The 26,184-nt window shown below is 43.6% G+C and overlaps 1 protein-coding gene across 1 annotated transcript in view; it reads left to right on the top strand.

Moving 5' to 3' along the window:
- The window catches only part of BRD7 (bromodomain containing 7), a 257,053-nt gene that overhangs the window by 200,848 nt on the left and 30,021 nt on the right, over nucleotides 1–26,184 (top strand). The window contains exon 12 of the mRNA XM_085640013.1: nucleotides 15,141–15,252. Within this exon, the coding sequence (XP_085496139.1) occupies nucleotides 15,141–15,252 (112 nt within the window). The remainder of the gene's footprint in view (nucleotides 1–15,140; nucleotides 15,253–26,184) is intronic.

Raw genomic sequence — 26,184 nt, 5'->3', positions numbered from 1 at the left:
CAGGGTGGACTAGTACTTTGGCATGTCTCCTCTTCACTCCCGCAAGACACCTTACCACAGCCCCTCATATATTATTAGTTGTAGGACATCTTGCACCATTCAAATGCAGGGCTGCAAATAGAAGCTATTACTTTTGTGCACCTCTTTTGAGGAGTGAAGTTCTTTTTTTCGATTTGCTCATACCAAACAAGGGCACTTATTTTTGTTAACTATGATGATGACCAGAGTTAAAATCAGCCTGCATAGTAACAGGAAAGTTGTGCCATCTGTGGCAACTGTTAGTGATTTTATGAATAATGTTGACAGTTTGATAGACGTTCTTCTTTCAGAAAATGTTATCCGCGCCAGCTCTGTTTTTCCTTTAGTGAACATAAAAATCTGCAAGCACTCTGGTGTTGCTCCATTTTTATTGTGCTTTTCATCAGCAGACTCGGGTTATTCTAAGGGATACCCCCACCTGACGGAACGTGGCTGCTGCCCATTCATTGTAGGTCTTAAGGTGCCTGGTAGCAGTTTTAGTATATTTAAAGCCCCAAGTGTTTTTTTACTTGCACAACTAGGAGTAAACTACCTATGTGTTCTTCTCTGTAAAGGTCTATCTAGTCCCACCTTACTGAGATCCCTCCCCAACCCTTATTCCACAAATGTGGGTGGTTTATCTGTGTGTGTTTGTATTTTACAGTGTTGTTAGTGAATAATGTTCATTTAGATTCCCTGTAAATTGGTGCACAAGACGGTGGTTCTCCAGCAAGTTGCTTTTTTTCCTAGGGTGTGGATGGCTACATGAGAGCTGTTAAAATCCATACCACAGCCAGTACAGTCTCATCTGACTTTGCACTTAGTGTTCTTGAATGCCACAAAATCATACTAAGAAGAGGACCTCTTCTAAAGAGCTACAGTTTGTTTGGCTCATGCTTCATGTGATAAAGGCACTGGGCCTCTGGGCCTAGGGTTGTACACTGTTTAAACCTCTATATCACTCTGCACCAGCTCATAGCAAAAACCTTACCAAAAACTGAGATTCTCTTGGATTGCAATTCTCCTTCCATTGCTAAGGCCAAATCTCAGACTCGTGCAGAAGCTTTGCTGCGTTAACCTGTGGATTGATGAGGAGCTCATCTATTCTGCATGGAGAGGAGCTCAATTGCCCCTGCAAGGATAGAAGCTTACTTGATGCTGGGGAGATCTACTAAAGACTAAACAGACTTGAGAATGTGCATTGATGATAGCTGAAGGATAAAAGACCACCCCAGAACCACAAGATCCCCAAAGCCCAGTTGGCATGGTGAAGCAAGACAGATCAGACACGCATCATCTGAACAGTGGAGCTGCAAATATAAGTTTCCTCAAGTTGAGTGGTGAGCTTGCACAATCCCCAGCTCTCCCCATTTGTTTAGGATACCCATATTAGCGTATTCCTCAGTCCTGGAGAGACCAGGCAGCCTAGTACCTTCATACTCTCAAGAGTCCAGTTCATTGACCAGATAAAACTATTCTTTCAAACCATCCCTCCAAACTGAACAATTGTAGACATTTTTTATTTTGTAGTCACTGTTGGTCCCTTACTCTCAAGTACTAATTCTAGTGGGAACTGGTGAATCCTTGGGTTCCTGTTTTAATATTGCCTCACCAAGGTATCCCCCACCAACAGAAAACATTTGGACCAGTGGATTTTGAGAGAAGTTCCCCGTAATATAGGTAAACCCTAACCCAATGCTTCACTTGTTGCTTGTGCAAAAAACACATGGTCTAAAGGAAAACGGAAATCGCGCTCTTTCCAGACACCAGACCATCAGTTACCATTGACTTGGACATAGAGACTGAAAATATTTGAAACTGCACCATTGACAGCTTTGGGTGGGGCACCAGTAGACCGAGCCATTCATACATAGGGTCACACATATCGTAGTAAGTTTGCTACTTTGTACCCGAGTTTCATTCACTCCTATTTCACAAACTGAAAACATTGTGGTAGATCGGCTAAGTCTTGGGGTACCCCACATTGACCCAACAGCAGCCCCAACTTATAACAGTGACTATAGGATCATTATAATAGAAGATCTAGAAGCTAGCAGGTAAACGTTTAAAAATGTTCAGGTATATAGCTCAGCTCCAGAAGGTGGTAGCACCTACCAGGTGCCCAAACCATTTGAACCCAAAGCTTATCTCTGAGCTGTCCTACTTAGTAACCAGAACTTCAGCCAGGCCTATTAGGAAGACTGAGGCCATGCATGCTTGACAACCCTGCTGTGTTCCATCAGGACAAAGTAGCCTTAAAGAGTCATCCCACTTTTGTCACCAAAACGTTTCCTGAGGCACACCTGAATAAGATTCTTCACCCCACATTTTTTCAGTGCCCATATTCCTTTTTGGCTCAGGGACGCTGCACATATTGGTATCTGACCAGCCTTCCTTTTTTGAGCCTAATCTTGTCGTCACCACCTTCCTCTGTTTACTATACTTAAAATCACCTTACAGGTCGAGAATGAGAGATGACATAGGAGCAGGATGATGTTACTTTCATGAAACTGGTCTACTCTTAGGGCCTGATTATGACTTTGGCAGTGTGGGAGCAGGCAGCCTTGCCAGCACTTGGCTCTCACATCACCAAAGTCGGCCGCCGCCTGGCTGCCAGATTATGAGTCATTTTGTGGTCTGGTGTGCGACGTGATGGCCCTGCAGAGGAGCAGTTCTAAGGCTCATATGTGAGCATTTAAAAAGCAGCGCCGAAGGAGTGCCAAAGCAAGTTCCTACATTCCATGGCCTGTGTAGTCCATGCCGGCCAGGAACTGGGGTGCATGCACACAGGGGGGCACACCATGTGCCACCCTGCATTTATCCCCGTGAACAGAGGCACCAGGGAGCCCTTACTATCCTGACCGCCACACTTTTTATCACCACCATGAAAAGAGTGCAGATCCGAAAAGTCATAATAGGATTGGCGGTGCTGCAGCGGCACTGCCAGCATATTGCTGCCCCAGACTGCTGCTTTACCGTCGATGGATCACAGGACCCTGTGTTTTAGGCAATGTTATTGCGGTCCGACTGCCGTAGTCTAAATATGGCAGTCGCACCACTGGTGTGGAGGTCCGCCACTGCACCTCCACCACAGACTTGACGGTTCGGTGGACTGCCAAACTTGTATTTAGGCCCTTAATCCTTAGGCTGCCCCCCATTATCACCACCCATGAAACTTAAAGCCATTCTATGAAAACTAAACATCGATTGACTGCCTTTTAAAAAAAGATAACTGACAAGGGTGCACGTGTGCTGGGTAGGAGAGCATGCCTGCTTATGAAATAAATCCCTGTATATGGTACTGTAAACTCTATTGAGCAAATCGAGAACCAGCTATCTGTTTGGCACTCTGTCATACTGGTGTTCGTAGGTTAATAATGGCAGCGAGATTATGGACTAAGAATTACTGGGAGTTAAGCCTGCCACACCTGTCTTCTGTGCAACCTTTGGTCAGTCCCATCTCTTGAGACGAAGGAATCTGTGAGGTTTGAGTCATTCAGAACATCTTCATTTGATGGGCATCAATTAATGTTAGCCTGACCTATGTAGAACGTACTGTTCCACAAATTGATTATGTGAGTGGTACTACTTGACAAAGGGCCTTATTCACAGTTTGGTGGATGAGATACTCCATCATAAACGAGGTGAATGTCCTGTCATTGTAGCCTATGGTGTGTCCTTGTAATGCGGCATACAGACTATACGTTACGTTTTGATGGAGCATCCAATCCGCCAAACTAAGTTAGGCCCTACATATTTTTTTTCATTTCAAAAGAATTTTATTATTTTAAAAGCGCAAATATGACACATAAGATATAAACCAAAGTGATACAATTGATATCAGACAATAAGATAATAAATACATTAATATACAATTAATTGGTAGGAGAGCAATTCATTGTCATTCATTAATCTGCAGACATCAGATAAATAAATACTTAAGGAGGGAAGACCCAAAATGATGTCTGGCAAAGATATATATCAAAAGTATCACCTACAGATGGCAAATTAGGGAAAAGAGGGAAGAGAAGAAAGGAAGAAAGAAAAGACGGAAAGAATAGGAAAGAGAAGAGGAAAGAAAAAGAGAGACAAAGAGAAGGAAAGGAAGAGGAGAGGATTTCCAGAGGAAACACCCAACACACAAGACAACACTAACCAGACAAATCAAAGGGATATTGTTCCACCACCCCTTCAGAGGCCAACTTCATGTATGAATCTAGGGCTTCCCATACACCAGAGGAAATAGAAGGAGAAAGATGAGCATGATCCACTGACGTATGAGCACTTCGTAGAAAGGAAACCCAGGCCCACCAAGTATGGTAAGAGACAGACGAAAAGGATTTCCACTCCATGAGAATTACTTTGACTGCAATAGTTAACAAGAGGTCCAACAACTGGAGCTCCATGGGATCTAAAGGCAGAGGGACTGGGGCCGCCAACGGACCCAAAAGAATTAATGGAAGAGACAGTTGGAAGTTGATGTTAAAGATGAGCATAAGGTGTTTGCGAACTAAATCCCAAAAGGGTTGGAGAAGGGAACAATCAAGGAACATATGTTGAAAATCGCCTGGTAGAAGCCCACAACTCCAGCATAAATTGTCTTCTTTGAGATTGAGTGAATACAGACGACTGGGAGTCCAATGAAGAAGATTAATAGAGAAAAACTTAGACTGCGTTAGAGAAGGGGCAATTTTGTTACGAAGAGAAAATTTACCAATATCTTGCCAGGTATCAGAAGAGATATGAGCAGTGACAGTATGATCAAAATGATGTAACCATTTTTGCTGTGTGACAGTATGGGAAGGGAGTGTAGAGGACGATAAAAATTTATAAATCCGAGACGCAACATGACCAGTCCTGATCCAAAGCTGAAAGAGCGTAATCAGCGGGGAAGAAGGATGAAGGTGTACTTTAGCAAGTGCAACCTTAATCTTAAGAAAAGTATAAAAATCTAAATTAGATAAAGAAAAATGTTGAGCAAGGGATGAGAAAGGGGAAGGATCATTGTTGGAATCATAGAGATGTTTAACAAGTGAGACACCTTTCCCAGCCCAATAAGACATCAACTCAGGGTCAATATTAATTTTGATTTTAGAATTGCGCCAAATAGATGACCATCTAGTTTTATGTATTGGAACTGCTACCCTCTTATCAACCTTACGAACCGCAGCAATAGTGTCTAAAATAATAGAGCGAGAAAATGGAATAGAAAGGGTGTTTGTGGTCAAAAAAGATGCAGTCGGAAGAGGGGAGGCCAGTTCCTGTTCTATTGTCAACCAAGCTGGAGCATGAATAGATGGGGAAGAAAACCAAAGGGCACCCTGGGACGCCAGAAAAGCAGTTTGATATTTCCCCCAATCAGGAAAATTACAGCCCCCCATATCATAAGATTTCCGTAAAAATTTATAAGCAATCCTAGCCCTTCTATCATTCCATAAAAATTTAGAAGTAAGCAGATCAAGTTCATGGAAGAAGGAATCAGAAAGCCTTACTGGAAGCATAGAGGAAACAAAATTAATAATAGGAGTGATCATCATTTTTAGAGTTTGCATACGGCCCCACCAAGAAATATGCATCGGAGACCAATTCTCTAAAAGACGTCTCACCTTAAGAATAGTTTGGGATTCATTATAAGAAGCCGTAGCATATAGGGTGGAACAAAAATAGATACCCAGATACTTTAAGTGTTGGGATTGCCATTTAAAGCCCGCCGAGCCCATATGAGAGGAGAAGCAGTAAGCATTTAAAGGAAACATCTCTGTCTTATCTTTGTTCAGAGTGTATCCTGAAACTTTTGAAAAAAGAGCAATCGTATCCGAAATAGCGGGGATGGCCAGAGCAATATCATCAGAAAAAATGAGAACATCATCTGCATATGCCGCAGTTTTTATCTGATGAGACCCAAAAGAGAACCCTTTAATATCTGGATGCGAGTCAATCATTCTGAGGAGAGGATCAATGGACAACAAAAATAGGAGAGGGGACAAAGGGCATCCTTGTCTAGTGCCCTGACAAAGGTTAAAAAAGGAAGACGTAGCACCATTCACCCGTATATTAGCTCTAGGTCGGGAGTACAGAGACATAACCATACGAATAAAGGAGTCACCAAGATTGTGTGCACGTAGGACCGCTCGTAGAAAAGGCCAAGAGACCTTATCAAAGGCCTTTTCAGCGTCAAGGGCCAAGGCTGCCGCCGGAAGATTAGATCGTTTAGCGGCGCCAAGAATATGACAAAAAGTACGAATATTATCCCGTGCAAGACGCCCCTTTACGAAACCTGTTTGGGAGGGATGAACCAAATGAGGAATAAAGGACTCTAATCGTTTAGCTAAAATTTTAGCAAAGATCTTGGCTTCCATGTTAAGGAGGGATATGGGACGAAAATTTTTGGGATCTGCGTGATCCTTCCCGTCTTTGGGGATAACTACAATAGTAGCATCCGCCGCAGAACCAGACACAGAGCCATCCTTAATAAACGCATCAAAAACGGATTGGAGTTTCGGGACAATCACGGGAATAAAGGTTTTATAAAACGCAATAGGATATCCATCGGGACCAGGAGCTTTACCAGACCGAGTAGCTTTAATCGCGGAAATGATTTCATCAGCAGTAATCGGGCAGTTTAATGATTGATTATCTTCCTCCGAAACAACTTTCAAAGGAACCGACTTCAAGAACTCCTGACATTGTTCAAAAGAAGCTTGAGCCGACGGGGTATACAAATTGTTATAAAAATCGCGGAACACCTCAAGGATTTCTGCAGTTTGAAATTTTTTCCTACCAAGCTGGTCAGTAATAGAAGGAATTTGGAAAGTGTTACAAGAAGATTCCTGGAACTTTAAAGTGGCAGCAAGAATCTTGCCCGCACGATTTCTTAACAGCAGTCTCTTATATTTCTGAGCCTGCAGGCCAATATGAGCTCTCTTAGTGACTATAGAATTGTATGAATATTTTAGATTTTTAATGGATTGGAGGTAGGTCTTGTTCTGAGAGTGGCGGAAAAGGGATTCCTGACGTTTGATCTCATCTGCTAAGTCCGTGAGTTCCTTTTTAATGGCTGCGTTTCTCTTCGACATACATTTAATGACCTGACCACGAAAAGTACATTTAAAAGAGTCCCAGAGAACAACAGGGGAGCTGACTGACCCAACATTCTCAATAAAAAAAGTCTCAATGTCATTGGAAAACTCTCGCACCAAGGACTCATCATGTAAAATTTCTGTGTTGAGTCTCCACGATCGAGCTCGTGCCCTAGGGACAAAGGAGGTAAGAGTAAATGTGACTGCGGCGTGGTCAGAAACTAAAATAGGATGAATAAGCGGAGAAGAAGAAAATTGAACCAGAGAAGAGTGAACCAAAAGATAGTCAATGCGTGAAAAGGACGAATGAGGGGAAGAAAAAAAGGAAAAGTCACTACCAGTGGGATTATGAAGACGCCATACATCCTGAAGATGGGTAAGAGAGCACATATTAATCATTTGTTTGTGTGCTTTAGGGGGACGAAAGTTAAAGGCAGAATTCCTATCCAAGATAGGGTCCATTGGCAAGTTAAAGTCACCACCTACAATAAGATTACCAGAGTGAGGAGTATCCTCGAGCTTTTTGGTAATCGCATTCCAAAAGGCCGGGTCATCCTTATTGGGGGCATAAATATTCATGACAAATAAGTCAGCATTACCATCGGACAACTTAGATAGTAACCAACGCCCCTCCGTATCCTGTTCAGAGGAAACGATAGATAAGCCAGAGTGTCTAGAAACTAAGGTAATTACTCCATTCCTTTTACCACAAGCATCTGAACAAGCAACATCAAAGACCCACTCTTTCTTCAGAAACAACGCCTCCTTGGCAGAGAGCTTTGTCTCCTGAAAAAGGACGAGATCCGAAGAAAGAGATTTACAGTAATCCAAAATCTTTGACCTTTTGACTGGATGATTTAACCCTTTAACATTAAGGGAAAGTATATTTAGTCCAGACATAGAACCATTATCAGGAAAAAAGATATTCCATATGTGGCAAATGAAGCGCAACAACCAGGAGGGCTAACCAGCAGACATCAACAGCCAGCACAACACAGGGTGAGACCAAAGAGGAAATCCGAAGAGAAGAAAGGAAAGAAGAGGAAAAAGAAAGCAGGAGAGTACAGAGAAAGAGAGAGAGAAGAGCCAATCCGGCAGGTCTGAAAAAGACCAAATTCATACAGGGGGGGACATGGAAGAAAGAGCGAGGGGCCAACAGGAGAAATAACATCAACAGCATAAAAAGCCCCAGAGCAGTGCATAACCGGTTATACATTTAAAAGGAAGGCACTATCTAAAAGCTAAGAACCGGAGATAAGTATTACTTATTAGAAGACAAAGCGAAATGAGAAACTGTAAAGGCAACACATTTGACCAAATTAATGTATAGATAACAACTAAAATAAATCATAGAGAACGGTAGGATCAGAAAAGAGAGAAAAAGAAAGCACGATCAGGCATTAAGAGCTGGTGAAAAGAGAACTAAGAGAGAACAATAGTATTAGGTAGAACCAGACCAAAGCGGACTCCAACAAAAGAAAAAGGACCATAATGAAAAGAAAAGAAGAAATACACTCTAAAGCATACTGTATGGTATAATATGGGAAAAATACGTGAAATATAATAAAAAACGGTATATAGCATCTTATCAATATAGCAATCAGTGAATCCCTATGGCAGTTAAATAAGAGGCCTAGTACTAAATATAAATATGTAAAGTCTATATACAAACTCATAGATGACTTGGCATGAATAAATAAGGCCATATACACGCAAACTGGTAGAATAAATATGCTTGGCTAAATAAGTAAACATGTAGATAAGAGAGGCATAAATCTATCAAGAACAAAGCATCTCTAAAACAAACTAACCTACTCGAAAAAAACAGTTAATGACACAATGTAATCAAATCACGCAATGAGAAAGTCAATAAAGTAGGTATCTATTTGAAACAATATGGGAAAAATAAGTGAAACATAATAAAAAACTGTAGGTAGCATCTTATCATATAACAGACAGAGAAACCCTTATGGCAGCTAGATAAGAGACCTAATACTATATATAAATATGAAAAATCTATATACAAACTTAAAGATAACTGGCCATGAATAAATAAAGCCATATACACACAAACTGGCAAGATAAATATGCATGTCTAAGAAAGTGAACATGTAGGTAAGAGGGGCATATGTCTGCCAAGTACAAAGCATCTATAAAAAACTAACCTACTCGAAAAAAACAAATAGTAACACAATGTAAACAAATCACTCAATGAAAAAAACAATAAAGTAAGTATAACTAGCAACTATATGAACGACCAATACTGACTCTAAGTATAGTCATAAATAAACACTTAATAAACATATATGAATAAAACACCTAGACAAACCAAACAACAACACAATGAGAAAGCAAAGGAACAAGCAATGACCTACTCCATAAAGTACGAAGTAACAAAAAACAAACATGAAGCAAAAGGAACGACCACAACAGAACAAGATAAACCAAAATTTACCACAAAAAAACGACGCACATACCGAAGACACATCCCTGGAAGGAAAAGGACCGTGACCTAATACGTCGAAAGACAAACTGGGGAGGCAATGAATAACAGGACGCTACGCGGACAAAAGTGAAGTCACGCCAACAAGAGAAGTTACCACAAAAAATTGAAAGGATTATACACTAAAACTAACAACACTAAAGACCAAAACACCATAACGATACTAAGGGAGCACCAATAGACGACAAAAACACGTCAAGACCAATGGACATAAAGACCACTGCGCAGATCTAAAAGCAGCTAGACCTAATAGATCTGACAAAGACTAAAGACAATGCATTATGTATAGCCGCCTCAGGTGCCAGAAGAACCAGGAGCATGTGAAGCCCCCGTTTGAAGATCCATCTGTAACTCCATTTGATTATCCAGAAACGAGGCCAAATCCGCAGGTTCGTCAAAAATTCTGACACGACCCTTGAAAGTAATGCGGAATTTTGAGGGACCAGCAAAGGAGAAGGGAATATTCATTTCAGACAAACGCTTCCGGAGATTAAGAAAGCCTTTCCTCCTCATCACCGTGTCTCTGGCAAAGTCTTGAGAAATTGAAATACGATGGCCATTCCACGAGACAGCTCTAACCTTCCGCATATGCGCCAAAATCTGCTCAGTATGTTGATGACGCAGCGGCTTAAAAATTATCGCTCTTGGTTGCGTAGCAGACTTGGGGCGAAAGGAGGGGACACGGTGTGCCCGTTCCAGTTCAAAATCTTTGTGGAAAGAAATTTGTAGTGTTGACGGAATCCATTGATAAAGAAACTCAATCATGGAAGATGCATCTTTCTCAACATCTTCAGGAAGACCAAAAATACGCAGATTGGATCTACGATTACGATCCTCTTGTTCAGTGAGGTCTCTCCTCAATGCTGCCATAGAACGCTCTACCTGCGTGAGAGATCTAGAGTGCTTTTGCATGGTATCCTCTGCGCCACTAATCCGTGCTTCTGTACCTGAGACACGAAGGGAAAGGGCCTTGAAATCATTCCTGATGGCTAACACCTCCACTTGCAGTAAGTCTGTATTGGTCTTAGTAGACTGCGCAATCTCATAAACCTCATTAAGGCGCGCCAGAATGGACTCAAGAGTCGAATTAGTGTCTTTAGGAGCAGACTCAGGTGTTGGGGATACCTGTTTGGACCTCTTAAGAGATGCTTTAGATTCCTTAACGTCTTTGGAATTCGGTGAAGGGGCCATATTTTCAGCCATAGGGCAGACCACCTCAGCAGAAACAAAATACACCTCCTCAGATAGAGTGAGACAAGGAATGCCAGGGGTTGTAAAACCCTCAATGTGTGAGAGGAAAAATGGGCAGGAAGGAATCATGCACTTGCATCAGAAAGAGCCGGGCATAAAATATCGCAGGCGATCCCAGTCAGAAAGAACACCTCACGAAAAGTACTACAGGCGCCAGTAGTCAAGCACCGACTCCGAAAACCACCAGGATCAAGCCAAGAGCAAAAAAGCCTCACATAAGGAAATGGCAGTGCGTTTGACGACGAGGAAAAGACCAGAAACCTCAAAAAGTTCACACAGTGGGTCTCTCAGCAATAGGCGATAGAAAAAAAGAACAAAATAAGCTCAAGAAAAGTGAAATAACGTCACCAGCTCCTGAATGCCTCCATTCCTGACAGGATAGACCAGTAGCGTCGTCTTGTAGAAGCGAGAGAAAAACTCCCTCACAGCAGAAACAAAATGGCGGCCGCTCGTGGAAGCCTGAAGCGACACTTAAAAATGCCGATAAATGAACTCTGGCCGCTCTTCACCACCAGAGACCTCCCTCGTAGCATGCACGGCAGTTTCCCATGTAAGATAGCATCTTCTGCGCAGAGCGGGGCAATATTCAGCGTCAGCAATGCCTCCGTCGGCCCTCACTCTTTACGGAGCTCAAGCGCGATCCGCCATCTCGCAGCGGCGCGCAAGCCACGCCCCGTTAGGCCCTACATATTAATAAGATGAACACTTTCACCTACCTGTAGCACATTGCACTACTATATCTTTATGAGACATTTTTTTGTGCATTTCTTAATGCATTCTTGTTCTATAGCACGCACATTATCCAGGGATGGTAGAGCCTTTTACACAAGCTCAAGTTGTTACAAACAAAATTGGGAGGAAACAAAAAAGAAACACTAATGTTCTCTTTGAACACTAAAGCAATCAACTTAAAGTCAATGTTGACTCCTATATGCAGTGTTGTAGTGAGGGCTGCAATTTATATACGTACTTTGCTAAGTTAGCATAACCGCGTTAGATGTTAGAAAGCCATCTTGCCACTTTTGCTGCTTTTGCACACGACACTGCAGTTACATGTTATTATTTGAGAAATGCTTGCTCGCCTTTTCTTCACATGAGAACTGTCTGTTGTTCACATCCCTAACAGTGAGCTGCGACCTTGGTCTGAACATTGTGTAAAGAAACAGTCTGGGTCGCTAGACGGTGCATGTTTTTGGGTTCAGGTTGATCGGCCCACTATTTAGCCATAACACACACGCAGCTGCAAATACCTGAGAGTCGAGCGCTTTTAATATTGCAGGCTGCTTGCTTGATTCATACATTCGGAAGAAGAGCTTTCCCAGGAGCAGAGTACACCTGATCCTGTGATGTGATTCCACTAAGCTGATCTTTACGGTATGGGGTTCCCCATTCAAGCCTAGAGACCTTCTATTAGTCTAATAATATTAGTTTATTAGCGAAAGGAAGGTGGCTGTATTCCACTGTCATTTTATTATGATTTCTCCTTTCATTTTCTATGGTATTGTAACTAAGGGTGGGCGTAGTGGGGCTACGTGAAGCAGCACGTAGTGTGCCCAAATCTACGCACACTACGCGCTTCGCGTAGCCCCACTACGTGCCACCCACCTCCCACCCGCCATTCTTTTAAATATTATAAGCAATGAAAAATAAAGTAAAAGTAAGTCGACTTACCCGTAAGCGCGGCGTCTCCGGGGCTCCCTCTTTCAGTTTCTAATTTCTTCTGGCAAATGCGCATGCGCGGACGCCCGCGCATGCGCATTTCTCGCGAGAAATGCGCATGCGCGGGTGTCCGCGCATGCGCATTTGCCAGAAGAAATTAGAAACTGAAAGAGGGAGCCCCGGAGACGCCGCGCTTATGGGTAAGTCGACTTACTTTACTTTATTTTTCATTGCTCATATATTTAAAAGAAGGGCGGGCGGGAGGTGGGTGGCGGGTGGCAAGCAGCTACGCTTCGCCCTCGGCGTGTGCGTAGCGCTGCCCTGCTTCGCCTACTTCGGAAAGTGCGAAGCAGGCAGCGCTACGTACACTACGTGGGCGAAGCGTAGTGCTACGCCCGGGGTTAATTGTAACTATGCTGATGGTTTTGATTTTAATCATTTGTCTGCTTATGTTAGCCAAAGTACTGCATCTTAGGACACGAGGTTTATAAAATAAACTCTTTAAACTTTACTGTGCCTCTGTTTACTCTTGTTGTGGACTGATATGAGAATAATAACAAACAGGTATTTCTGATTCCCACCATTCCTGAGAATACACTAAGTCGCTTGTTCTGGGTTGTCTATACATTGGGACCACCGAGATAAATACGGATAACGAATGGGACACTGATGCTTGTCGGATAGGGGTTCTGGGTTCTGAGATGAGTTTTTGGTACACCACAATTCACTGAGGTCCTGGTTTCCTGCTCATAGTTCTGTGCATGAGCAGAATCCCTGCAACAGTGTAAGGGAATAAAATCCTGTACAATATGTCCTGAAGAAAGAAGCACATAGTGGATGCTTCATGCAGAATCCCATATACAGTAAAAGGCAATAACATCATATGCTCTATGTCTGGAGGTAGAAAGCAAACCGTGATCTAGAAAGACCATATGGGAACATTACAGTCAGACAAAGGAGGAGAGGGAAAAATAGGTGTGTTTAAATTCTTGTGGACTAGAAGAATCTTTGGGAGAGAAAAAACCTCAGCTGTTTCTTAAAAGTAGCCAGAAAGGTGATAGTGCGTATATTCACTGTGGGAGGGTTCAAGAATCTTGTCGTTCTCCCTGATAATGACTATGCCATAGTGCATTCTTTCTTAAGTCCAGAATAAGTGTAACGGAGCTCCAAAGGAATTTTCGAACATCGAATGTTTCAACTTCGAGGTTTAGTAGTGAGGAGCTGAGGTGTGAAGTGCCTAGTGGGTAATGAAGCAGTCTTCTAAATTGTTGTAGCTTCAGTGGGTCACCTCCATAACATTAGTAGTACACGAGTAATATGGTCTGATTTTTTTTGTAGTTCCTTTAGCAAATTAGGCAGCTCACACAATACCCCTTTCAGGGAGCATGATGTTCTCTACAGAGACCTGTTAGAATGGTGCTACCACTGTCAAGTATAAAATGCACCAATAATTGAAGTGGGGTATTAATGTCCTGTTCTGAGGTAAATTGGCAGAGCTCTGTAGTGAGTTCTCTTAGCCATTGAATTGATCTTTGTAGTTTAAGTCACCTGTCTAGGATGAAGCGGAGAGACTTAGCACTGTCAGCAACAGCAGGTTTAAATTCTAATCCTCCACATGAGTTAATCCAACTGTGTACATTAATCGTCGTTCGTGATGAGGAAATGAGAAATATTTCAGCCTTTTGAGGTTTGGTTTTCAGATGATCTAAACCCATCCAGTTTAGAGAGTAGCACCCGCAACTCTCCTGCCCCACCGCTTGCTGGAGCAATTAAAATCTGCCTGTCCATTTTGCTGTCGTTTTTATAAAAATAAAAGAATGACTGTCATTAGATTAGCACCCAAGATCCCTCTATGAAGTCTGGGCTTATAAAATTCACCTCTGATAACTTGCTTTTCCTAGTTTACTTTGTGTTCTAAATTTGCACTGACTCTTAGTTGTCAGCTTCCAGGCCTTTCTGCTTTTAAGCTCTTTAAATTTTGTGCATTCACCTCTGGCATACTAGAGTGCTATTGAAAAAGTAGCATAGTCTGGCTCAGTGCTCGTCTGCAGTGTAACTTATAGGTTTGCTGAAGAGTAGTGAGTGGAGAATTGATCTTGTGGCACACAATTTGACCAACTCTTTTTTTTATAAGATTGACTTTCTACACCATGAGTATTTGTTACCCGTTGCTGAATCTTTCAACAACCCTTGTGCTAATGATGTTAGATTGTGCATCTTGTTGTGAAATAGTATTGAAAGTTTACTGAAATCCAGTAATTGTGTCCTCATCTGTTCCCAGGTCCATAAGTTTAAAAATAACTTTAAATTATCCAGTTTACGTTTCCACCTGCGTCATCCAGCAGAATTGAGCCATTTAATACTGTTTGAGTTTTTACCTTACTTTCTTTGGCAAGTGATTCCAAAAAAGGCCAATCAGTGAAGTCAGACTGCTTCGCCTGCAGCTTTCACCATTCTCACTGACAGCTATATTGCTAGCATTGCTGGGGTGTCCTAAAATTATTTTTTGGTGTACAATCTGACGTACTTATATCATCTTGTAAAAACAGATTTTGATACAGATGGATTATATGTGTAAATAGAAAGTGTAAATTAGTGTAACATAACAAATCTTGACAATTTTCCTCTAGTGTTGATGCCTTTTTGGCGAAGACAAAGGAGCACCCTTACGGAATGGCAGATTGCATACTGGATGCTTTTACCAATGGGGAGCACTCCAGGACTTTACGGGAAGAAGAAATGGTACGTTTTCCAAATTTCAGTGTTGACCATTGTAACACTTGGCACAGTTTTGTAATGCTTTTATAGCCCAAGACTCAGAATTTGCTTTTGATCAAATGATTACATTTATGTAGCAGGTTTTTGTAAATCTTATGGCCATGCTTCAAGCCCCTGCTTCAGCATTTTTACACTGTTCTGCTAAGTACCTGAAGCAGAGGGAGTTGGTAGTGTGGACAGGATCACGCACTGTGTTGTTGAAGAGTATGACATTAACTCACAGTCCGTTGTTAAATCAATTCCTAACACCTATTTTCACACTTGTGCATCCCATGATAGCTTGATTGGCATGGAAGATGGATGTGGTTTGATTGTTGGGGTACAGGCCAGCTCAAGTGGATCATTACCTAACAGAAAACTACATATTACTCTGTGTACTTTGGGATTCATAAAAGTTATAGTACACTGTAATTTAGGTGTAGTATATTCGTTGTCAGTGAAGGATTGTTAAACGTTCATTGCAGTTTGAACTCCATATCCAACTGCAATGAGATCAAAAGAGAGATCTTTCAGTCACATATTGCAGAGTTACTTGCTGTTTCTAGAGTGTTCAGTATAGAGTTTCTCAAAATAGTGGAGAAGCCAAATTCGAATTTTACAATGTAGCAAAAATAGGAAGCGAACTTTTATGTCAAGTTCTCAAGAAAAGTCCAAATTTGCACAAAAATAAGTGGTGTCTAGGGGGAACCCTGTATCCATCCACCTCCTTTTGCAGAGTGCAGGCACCTTGCTATCTTGTGGAAGATACTACAGAGATGTGCCAGATTTTCAAAATAAAAAAGTCAAAGACTGATGTGAGACCCCCGCAAACTCCCCTCCCCCCCCAAAGTTTCACTGCTTCCTATACATCCCCTGCACATATCACACTTCTGTTCCAGATATCTGTAACCCAGAAAAACAGGACTATGCTAAGGTCCCCTATTTTTCTACCACGACTGAGTTGAATGGTGCTTTTTATGGATTTAAATATGGGGGATTAATACTGCTACCGCTCAATTGCTGGATGATTTGTCTCTCTTCAGACAGTTATCTGAGTGGTTATCTTTTCTCACAGACATGCACACTGGAATTATATGGCAATGGAGGATTAAACTATGCTATAAGGATAACGAAACTGTGGTAAAATAAATTATGCAGTACATTCTGTGTTTGTGTTATTTTGCTATTTTGTCATATTAGACACTGAATAATTTGTTGGTAAACATTTCATGTCATTAGTACCAACTTAACACGTGAATACAGCAGTGAGCAACTGAAATCTGCAAATAATGCAGCAGATAGTGGATTATGTGGCAAATGCAGTGAATCCATAACTATGCAGCAAACGCCGTGGCTGTAGAATCATGTAATTTCCAGTTGCCCTTCCTATATTGCACCAGCCACCGACAGTTTCGGAACACTGACTGAATTCACTGCTTATCATATGTTTAATATTCTTTGTGAGCTTCCTGTTTGCTGTTTATAGGCAACCTTTACAATGCAGCCCTTAAGGGATATAAGAACCTCTTGTGAAGTTTTGATTCTAACTGTCTTGGATAAGAATAACGGAAGCGGTCTTGTTGGAGGTTGGTGTTAGACCCGGGATCCCTGGTTGTCTGAGGTAGGTACATTAGGCCACAGGGATCTTCGTTCCAACGTCAGGGAAAGGAAAGTCACCTTCTTGGATAGCCCCGCTCACCCCCTCGGTAGCTTGGCACGAGCAGCCAGGGTTATCTTCAAGGCAAATGTGTAAAGTATTTGCAACCACACTCGCAACAACCCAATGATAACACCACAAATAGACTCCACACGAGTTTTATAAAAAAAGAGTATAAACTTTATATAAAAAGATTTACGATAAGACCATACGATATAAATCCAACATATGAGGTTGTGTACTATTTCTCCTGGCCGGTTGTTAGGCCAACCAGCCCGTGTAAGTTCTGGCGTTATTAATGAGCACTTCTAAACATTCTCCTGTAATCCTAATATCATGCTATACAGTTCGTAATGCTAGAATAAGGCACGTTTGCAATGTAAAAATACTGTAAGGCGTAGCGCAGCAATCAGACACTCTGCAATGTAAAAAGAATGCAATACGTAACACAATAATCAGGCACTTTGCAAGGTAAAATAATGCAATGCGTAATACAACTACCAGGTACGTCGTTATGCAGAAATAAGGCAATGCGTAATACACTAATCAGGTAATCCGTTATGCAAGAATAATGCAATGCGCAATACGCTAATCAGGTAGTTCGTTATACAGAAACCATGCAATGCGTCATACGACAATCAGGTAGTTTGTTATGCAGATAAGATGCCGTGCATCATACACTAATCCGGTAGTTCGTTATGCAAAAATAATGCAATTAGTAATACTTTAATCAGGTACTCCGTTATGCAGAAATGATGCAATGTGTTATGTTATGGAAGGTGAATTTATAAAGCGCATGGCTGCCCCAACATCGGGGCGTCCCAGCGCTAGCGGACCAGGGCGAAGAGAACATGAAGAACTAAATGGAGGAAAAAAGCCAAGTTTTAGTTAATTTCCTGATGGCCCAATGATCTTGTGTGCTCCGCACAGCAAGAGGGGCGGCATTCCACAAGGCGGGGGCCAATGCTTTAAAAGAGCGTCCCCCTGCTCTTTGTCTGCGCACTCTTGGAATACTAGCCAGATGCATATCGGCCGAGCACAGAGCCCGCCCTGGGACGTATGGAGAGCAAAGCCCTTGCAGAATTTGAGGGGCTTGACCATGCAGGATCTTATGCATAAAACAGAGTCTTAAACTGGACTCTCTGTTCAATCGGCAGCCAGTGCAGATGGCGGAGGAGGTGGGAGGGATGGCAGTGCTTTGGAAGGGCAAAAAAGAATGCGGCTGCTGCACTCTGAACCCGTTGGAGTCTTTTGGTGACAGTTTTATTGACTCCATTACAATAGTCCAGGCGGGACAGCACAATTGCTTGAACAATCGTTTGGCGAATAGGTGCACCAAAGAAATCCAGAATGGGTTCCACACCGGGTAGAAGGCCGAAACAGGTTCCTGCCACTTTTCTCGCGTGGTTCTCGAGTGAAAGGGCATTGTCCATCACAACCCCCAGATTCTTAACTACCAATTTAGGTTGTGGAGAGGTGCCTAAGGCCTTCGGCCACCATTGGTTGTCCCATTGGTGGGTATCCCAACCTACCAAGAGCACCTCAGACTTGGTGGAGTTCAATTGCAGACAATTATATGCCATCCAGTCTGCAATGGCCAGAAGGTCCTCTTGGAATTGTGCTTGGTCCTGATTAACGTTGTTAGAAAAGGTGAACAGTATCTGGGTATCATCAGCATATGATACCAACTTGATGTTCCGTGCTTTTGCTAAAAGGGCCACTGTTCGGACATAAACTTTAAACTCCGGCCCCTGTGCTGCTACTCCCTTGGCAATACGGGCCGCGATACGAGCCAAAGCAAAGGCTCACACTGCCAACACGAGAGAGAGGCCGAGAGCGTCTCCCTCCGAGCCGGCGCACCGCCCCTGGAGTCGACACACGTTACCTGGGGGGTACAAACTCACTCTCCTCTCCTCGTCCAGCGGCTGGGCCTCAAATGCAACTTTGTGAGTTGGCAACAGCGGGCTCGGGCTGGCAACTCCGCTCCTCCGGGACTGCCGATCCGGGCTGATACAGTCACGAAGATCTCAGGCGGCCACAGAGAACGCGCACACAGCATCACTGAGTCTTCCTTAAACTTCAGGTGCACGATCACTGGGCACTCCACACACAGATCTCAGGCTGCATGAAGATCACGCTCGCATCGTCGCTGAGACTCACTTTAACTCCGGTGCACACGATAACAAGGAAAATCCTCACAAAGGTCTCACGGTGCCCAACGCACCCACACAAAGAATTGATGAGACTCACTTGGATTCCGGTGCACACAATAACAAGGCAAATCCTCACGAAGGCCTCACGGTGCCCAACACACCCGCACACAGTGTCGATGAGACTCACTTGGATTCCGGTGCACACAATTACTGGACAATCCTCACAAAGGGTTCAGGCTGTACAAAGCACACGCACACCTCTTCGCTGATCCTTGCCTGGACTCCAGGTACCCACTATCACAGGGCACGCCTTACGAGGGTCTCAGGCTACAACAGGCACAAACACACAGCTCCGCTGAGACTCTCGTGGAAACTTTTATGTTCCTATGTTTCCGCAACAGGGAGCCAGCTCACCTAAGGGCCATGGGGATATGTTACTTCAGGACACAGCACACAGCAAAGTCCTTTCAAGCAGGGTGACACAGCACACCGCCAAGTCCCTTTAGCTTTTCCTTGGTTAAAACAGCAGGCCAGCCCCAGAACACACGGCAAGGGTCAGTCCTATCCTTCAGTCTCTTCAGTTGTTTCTTCCTTGGCAAAGGTCCTCTTGACCACGAAGTAGCTCCAGTCTTGTTCACACTTGATCAAGCCATTCTACAAAGTTCAGGGGCTTCAGCTCTCATAGTTATACCCCTCAATGGATTTGAAGTCTTTGTGTTTCAGGGGGCGCTGACCCCTGTTCAAACCAGTTCTGGGTTCCTCCCTGCCAGTGACACCTCTCTTCCTTTGATTAGTGGGGGTCTGGATTCTCAATCACTCAGCAGGAGATGGGCCGATTGTTTTATAGCAGCAGCCCAGGCCTCTTCACCTCTAGGGGCTTCTCCTCCCCCTACACTCCAGATGCAGGTCAGCCTGTTGCTGTCTCACCTCCTCCCCTGGGTCAAGACATTCCCCAGATCCTATCGCTTTCAAATCCAGACATTCAATCCACTGCCAGGCAGAGACACACAGAAATGTTAGAGCACAAAAACTCAGCCACTTCTAAAAGGGAGGCTTCTAAACACATAATGCAAAAAACACCTTCATAAAAAGATGTGTTATTACTTTGTGAGTTCAGGCATGTTAAACTTCACCTTTCCATCTTAAACCTTTGGGAAGATAGGCTGGAAAACATATTACACAACCTCCCCATTCTGTCCTATGGGCAAGATGGACTTTCAACAGTAAAAACGAAATGGAGATTATTTCATGGCACACACCTCAGTACATGTCCTGCCTTTCACATGCACAGCACCCTGTCCAGGGGGTACCCTAGACCTACCATAGGGGTGTCTGATGTGCATACAAAGGGAAGGGTTAGGTCTGGCAAGTAAGTGCACTTGACAGAACAAAATGGCAGTTTTACAAATTGCGCACAGGCCCTGCAATGGCAGGCCCGAGTTCCCTTTTTTAGGTCTCGCCTAGCGTTGCAATGCGCATGCGCAGCTCGCTCTGCAAGACATATTGTGGATGAGGAGATTTTCGAATTGGACTTGAAGCCCCGCCCCTCATTTTCATAGGCTGGCGTCATCGTTTATGTAAAACAGAGGCCTCTGATTGAAACGGAGCCTTTTTGGTTTCTGCCCTTTCTCCTTTTCGTCCGGCCCATCCGACTGGATCGTCTGTTTTTCGGCTGTCTTGAAGGTATTTCTTATCTTTAGCAGGCGTGTTGTGATGTATCATGTTTCTTTGTTGGTATGAACAGGTGCCCCCCGCGCCTAGGGGAGGGGTGCCCTTAGTAGCGCCACGGGGCTGAGCCTCCTCCGGGGCCCCTGGACAAGGAAGGGGGTTGGCTGGCTGAGGTGATGTCATCGTAAGCCACGGAGAAATGAAACTTACAAGAAACTAAATCGGGCAGGTATATAAGGCTGTGTCCCAGGGGGAGGTTTTGGTCTCTTTGACCCCTTGGACTACAGCCTGAGCTTCAGGAGGGTCATCGAACAAGCTGCAGAGGCGCGTTGTTGACGAGGAGAGAGGTTTCCAGTCAGCGGTGTGCTGAGTGTGGCACGGGAGGTTTGAGGGGGCCTAGGCGTAGCGTGTCTGCACACATTTTGGGCTCGTTTAATTTATGTTTTAACATTCACACTTTTACAATAATGTTTTGAGTGCTGCATGAGTGGCGGAACTCGCTTCGCGCCGAGTTAGTGGGGGCCGCACCGGAGTGGGGGCCGTGCCTGTTAATAGGACGGGTGCGGCTTGCAGTGCAAGGCGTCCCGCTGCCATATGCGGGGGACGCACCCCGTTCTCAGAGTGGCGCTCAGTTTCTTGTGTCAGTCGTGTAGATAAATAATTTCCTTTTATAGGCGGCGCAAATGTTTTAAGCGGTGCATTTCGTAGGGGCTCGCTGCTTTGACGGAATACGCGGGTGTCACGCCGGTATTGGGACAGTATGCGGTGGGCAGCGGTAATGGCGGTTCACCGCTGTATTGGCGCTGGAAGGGGCCGCGCCTGTGTCCCGGAGAGAGGCGGCTCGTATGCGGCGCAGCAGTAGGCGGGTGCCGTGCCCATATGTAGGGGCGTTCGAAATGAATGGTAACATTAACTACGCATGCCAAACATCTTGAGTAAAATAGATGAGGGCTAATGCCGTGGCGATATGTGGGGGGGCACGTCCATCTGTGCAATGATGGGGGCGGGCAATAGAGTTTTGCATATCTCGTATAGGAGTTCAAACGGACCGCTCCCGTAAGCAGGAGTACAGTCAATGTTATGTTGGTGATATGCGGGGGGCCGCGGAGTTATGCGTAAGTGGGGGCGGCGGAAAATGGCGACTTGTTGCCTTGCCCTTCAGGCACAAGTTGTTGTCCCGCAGGGCAGCGCTCATCAGGGAGTGGCTGGTGCACGTTGAGGTGTTGAGGCGGCGTTTTGCTGCGAGGCCGATGAGGCGCCTTCATAGCGCCCACATGCTGGCATATGCCAAGAGGCTGCTGCATCCTGGGGTGGAATATTCTTCAGAGTCAGGCCATTGCCCCAATTTCTTCCAATCCCGGTGAACAGTGCCGTTTGCACAGGATAGTCTACCTCAGCTTATCCCAACCTGTAGTTCCCAACCCACTGGCGAACCGGTTTTTGGTGAGTCGGAAAAGTCAGAGCAATTCATAAATATGCTTTACATTCGGTGTTTATCCTGCCACGTCTCCAGTTCGGCTGGTGCGTCAAAGAAGGCAGTCAAATGTCAGGCGCTGTCTTCTGTCAAATTGCTTTTGTTCTACATGGGGTTTGGTGTTTATTTTCCTACTCTCGGCAAGGGCTTCAAGCCTAGAGCCGCGGCCTATCTTCTTTTAACTGTTGCATGCATCTTCGTCCGCGAGGCCGCTGATTTGGTCCTAATGGCGGTCTTTTTCGTCTGCCTGTCCAGTGGCACATCGGGAGGGGTGACCGGCCTGTGGCAGCGGCATGCTGCAGTTGGGGTTGGAATTAAGTTAATAGAGTTAGGATGCCCTGTACGGAACTACCGGACTTGTTTAGTGTGCTCATAAATCGTTTTAGTTCACTGTTGTTCACTAAACGTTCTTTGGGCATCCTTCTTCCGCCTATAAGACCAGCCTCTTGTGATTGCTTGGTGATTTGCATGCCACAGGGATTGCATGACAACCAAGGATTACAATCTTTCGGACAGGGTGGGCTAATTTTTGCCACCTGGCTATGCCACTGCGCTGCACGATGTTACTTTTTGTAACTTGTATGCGCATTGTGCAGGAGATGGTGGATTATGCGGCTACTGCAGTAAATACCTACTTATATATACAGTTAACGCTGCGGTGGTAGAATTGCATAATTCCCGTGGTCTTGGCTCCTTTCTGAACATGCTACTAATCAGACGCCCACAACATAGCAAACAGAACGTCCATCTTTCAACGACTGCCCATTTTCACTTGTATTCACCCCAACCAAAATGCAGTACAGAAGTGTTACAAATCTAGGATTTATCCCAGCAAAAGAATTGTGGTTGAGTTATTCAGAAGGCATTTCCGACTGGGCGCAGAGTACACTTCGTCTTGCATTTAAATCAAGAAGTCCTTGTTACTATGGCATTACAGTGGCATTGTATTTGTGTGGTATGACTCTAACATAGGATTCTAGCTCTGCGCGGAGAGATTATGTTAGATCACAAGTTTAAAAGAGGGGTGTCGGGGCTAAATAGCATGCCAAGGTTAAGGTGGCAACTTCTGCGACTTTCAACTAAGTGATCTCACACCTGTATCTGCAGTGATTGTAATCTCACACCTATCTAAACAAATAATGATCACACACCTATATCTGCAGGAATACTGATATCACACCTATATATGCAGTAATAGTAATATCACACCTATATCTGCAGTGATTGTGATCTCACACCTGTAACTGCAATCATTATAACAATACATGGGTATATGTCAAATCCAATCAGAGTCCTTATTCCTAAATGAGTGGGTATTAACATTTTAATGCATTAGATTAATGTGATAAAAAAATCATTAATAAAAGCCAGTACCATTTACAATGCAAAACTCGCTATTACAAATGCAACGCAATAGATTTCGCAATTACAACAAAGTGAGCTGTTGCCATTTTGCATTACACCATTTGATTAATGCTTCACAAAGGGAAAACAAAACCAATGACATTTACAATGCTAATAGCTCAAAATAATGTCATTGCGATACCTATTGCATTGTAAATGCTTGTTAAAGCTACTTGTGTGGGTGGCACAAATAGTGCTTCAGGCCCACTAATAGCATTTGTATTGTATTACCAGCCCTGGCACACATAGTGCACTTTACTAGGGACTTTACTAGTAAGGCAAACATACCACTCATGGACAACAAATTACCATTATACTTTATACAGGGAGCACTTGCACTTTGACACTAATTTGCCCCCCTTTCAGGGTTAGATCAGTGCGATTGAATTCCAGAGAGCAGAGAGATGGGGCAGGTGGTACCGCCCATAACAAGTCTCACAAATGAAATTAATGGAGAAGTGACTATAACCCCTAGTAACACTATAAGTAGGCTGTCCGAGGTAATAAGAATAGCATCCTGGAATGTCGCAGGTCTTGTAAACAAACTTTGGGACGCCCAATGGCTCAGTCTGTGGCAAGACAATGACATCACCTGCACTTAAGAGACCTGGGTCACAGAAGATATCTTTGTAAACGGTTATCGCTCTTTCCAAACAAGAGCCACTCCGTCCCCATCGGGAAGAGCAAAGGGGGAAGTAATCACCTTAATTTCAAATACACTATCAGTAAAAGTAAAGATGAGTTTACGAATCGAGATCGATGGCTTTTAATACGTTTTTATAATAATTATTTTGGCATAAATAGCTTTAAAATCTTGGATGAAGTGAACTGTGCCATTGACAAGGCAACTTTATATTTTTTTTAAAAAGGCGTCCCTTAATATTCTATGGTTGGGAGACTTTAATCTACATCTGTGCAAACACAATCTAGAGAGGGTTTGTGGTGTGGGGGATATGAGGGGCAATCCTGTCCATCACTTTTCGCATAATACTTATGGAAACTCTCTCAATACCTTTATGTCAATAAGAAATATGGTTATGGTCAACAACTTAGCCTCTAGAAATGATACCCTATTGCCAACGTTTAGTAGGGCTCACCAGGAATCAACAATTGACTTTATACTGGTTTCAAATCCGTTAAATATTAGATGTAGGAAAGTAACTACTGAATTCAATATTTTTAGTGATCATACGATTTTAATGTGTGAAATTAAATTTACCCAGAAGTTGGCGACAAACCCTCAGATAAATGGCCAACCAATATTAGCAAGACGAAATGAATACCAACTGAAGTGGCCAAAAATTGATAAAAAGAAGGTCATACTTAAAATGATCAGGAGTGCCCTTACCACCATTAGAATTTGTTTAGATCCTGACAACGACCCCCAGTATGTGGTATCTTCCTTTGTAGACTTTTTAGAATGTATAATGACATCACTTGTCAAGAACAGCACTAACAAGCTGAAAAGGGGGAAGGGCTGGTTTGACTCTACTTGTTCCCAGAAAAAGAAAGCGCTTATTAAAGCTTTAAGGGTCAAGCCTAGAAATATGTCAGAAATGTCTATACTTAGAAGGGAATATAAAGCGGTGAGGAAAAATAGGGAAAAGGAACTTAAAATAGAAATCTGGCCAAATTTAGAGCAGGCCTCGGCCTCAGGCAACTCAAAGGAGTTCAGGGGAATAATAAATGGCCCACATTTTAAAACTCCAAATGACCCAGTCCTTGATGTTAATGTGTGGGAGGAGGATTGGGTGGCTCATTTCAAAGGCATTTTTTCCCCAACTGATTACGTATCACCATCAGTAACCTTTACCCCTGAGATTTATCTTTCATTCAATTATAATGAAGTCAGGAACGGGATTGAGGCATGCAGAAGTGAGAAAGCCCCAGGGCCCGATGGTGTTCCAATGGGTTTCTTCTTTGAGAACATGGATATATGGGTTCCCTATTTAACAGTTTTTAACAAAATCGCCATAGTGGGCCTCCCTAAATCCTGGAAAAAAAGTATTCTTGTCCCCATTCAATAAAAAGGGAGACAAAAATAATCCCAAAAATAACAGACCGATCTCGCTGATCGATACAACGGCCAAAATTATGGGCCGCCTACTTTTAACTAGACTAGAGGCATGGGCGAGAAGTAAAAACATCTTAATGGAGTCCCAATATGGATTCCAAGAGGGAAAAGGAACAATAGACCAATGCCTGAATCTGTCATTAATCATGGATAGATATGTCAGGGCTAAGGGTGGGAAGATCTATCTTGCCTTCATGGATTTATCCGCAGCTTTCGACTGTGTCCCCCACCCTAGACTCTGGCAGATAATGGAGGAGATGAGAATAGATCAGGCATTGGTGGACTTCATCAGGCAGTTGTATTCTGACGCCTCCTCCTCAGTCAGCTATGGGAGGAACGGGGAGTGTACCCACTCATTTAAGATCTTGAGAGGGGTAAGACAAGGCTGCGTCCTGGCACCATTTTTATTTTCCATCTACACTAATGGTGTGGGAAAACATCTCGAGGGCGCAGCCTTGGACATCCCCGTGCTTGCTAACCATCAGCA

Source organism: Triturus cristatus, chromosome 12 (genome assembly GCF_964204655.1).
Source record: "Triturus cristatus chromosome 12, aTriCri1.1, whole genome shotgun sequence".
Lineage (NCBI taxonomy): Eukaryota > Metazoa > Chordata > Amphibia > Caudata > Salamandridae > Triturus > Triturus cristatus.
This window is presented reverse-complemented; position numbering and strand designations above follow the sequence as displayed.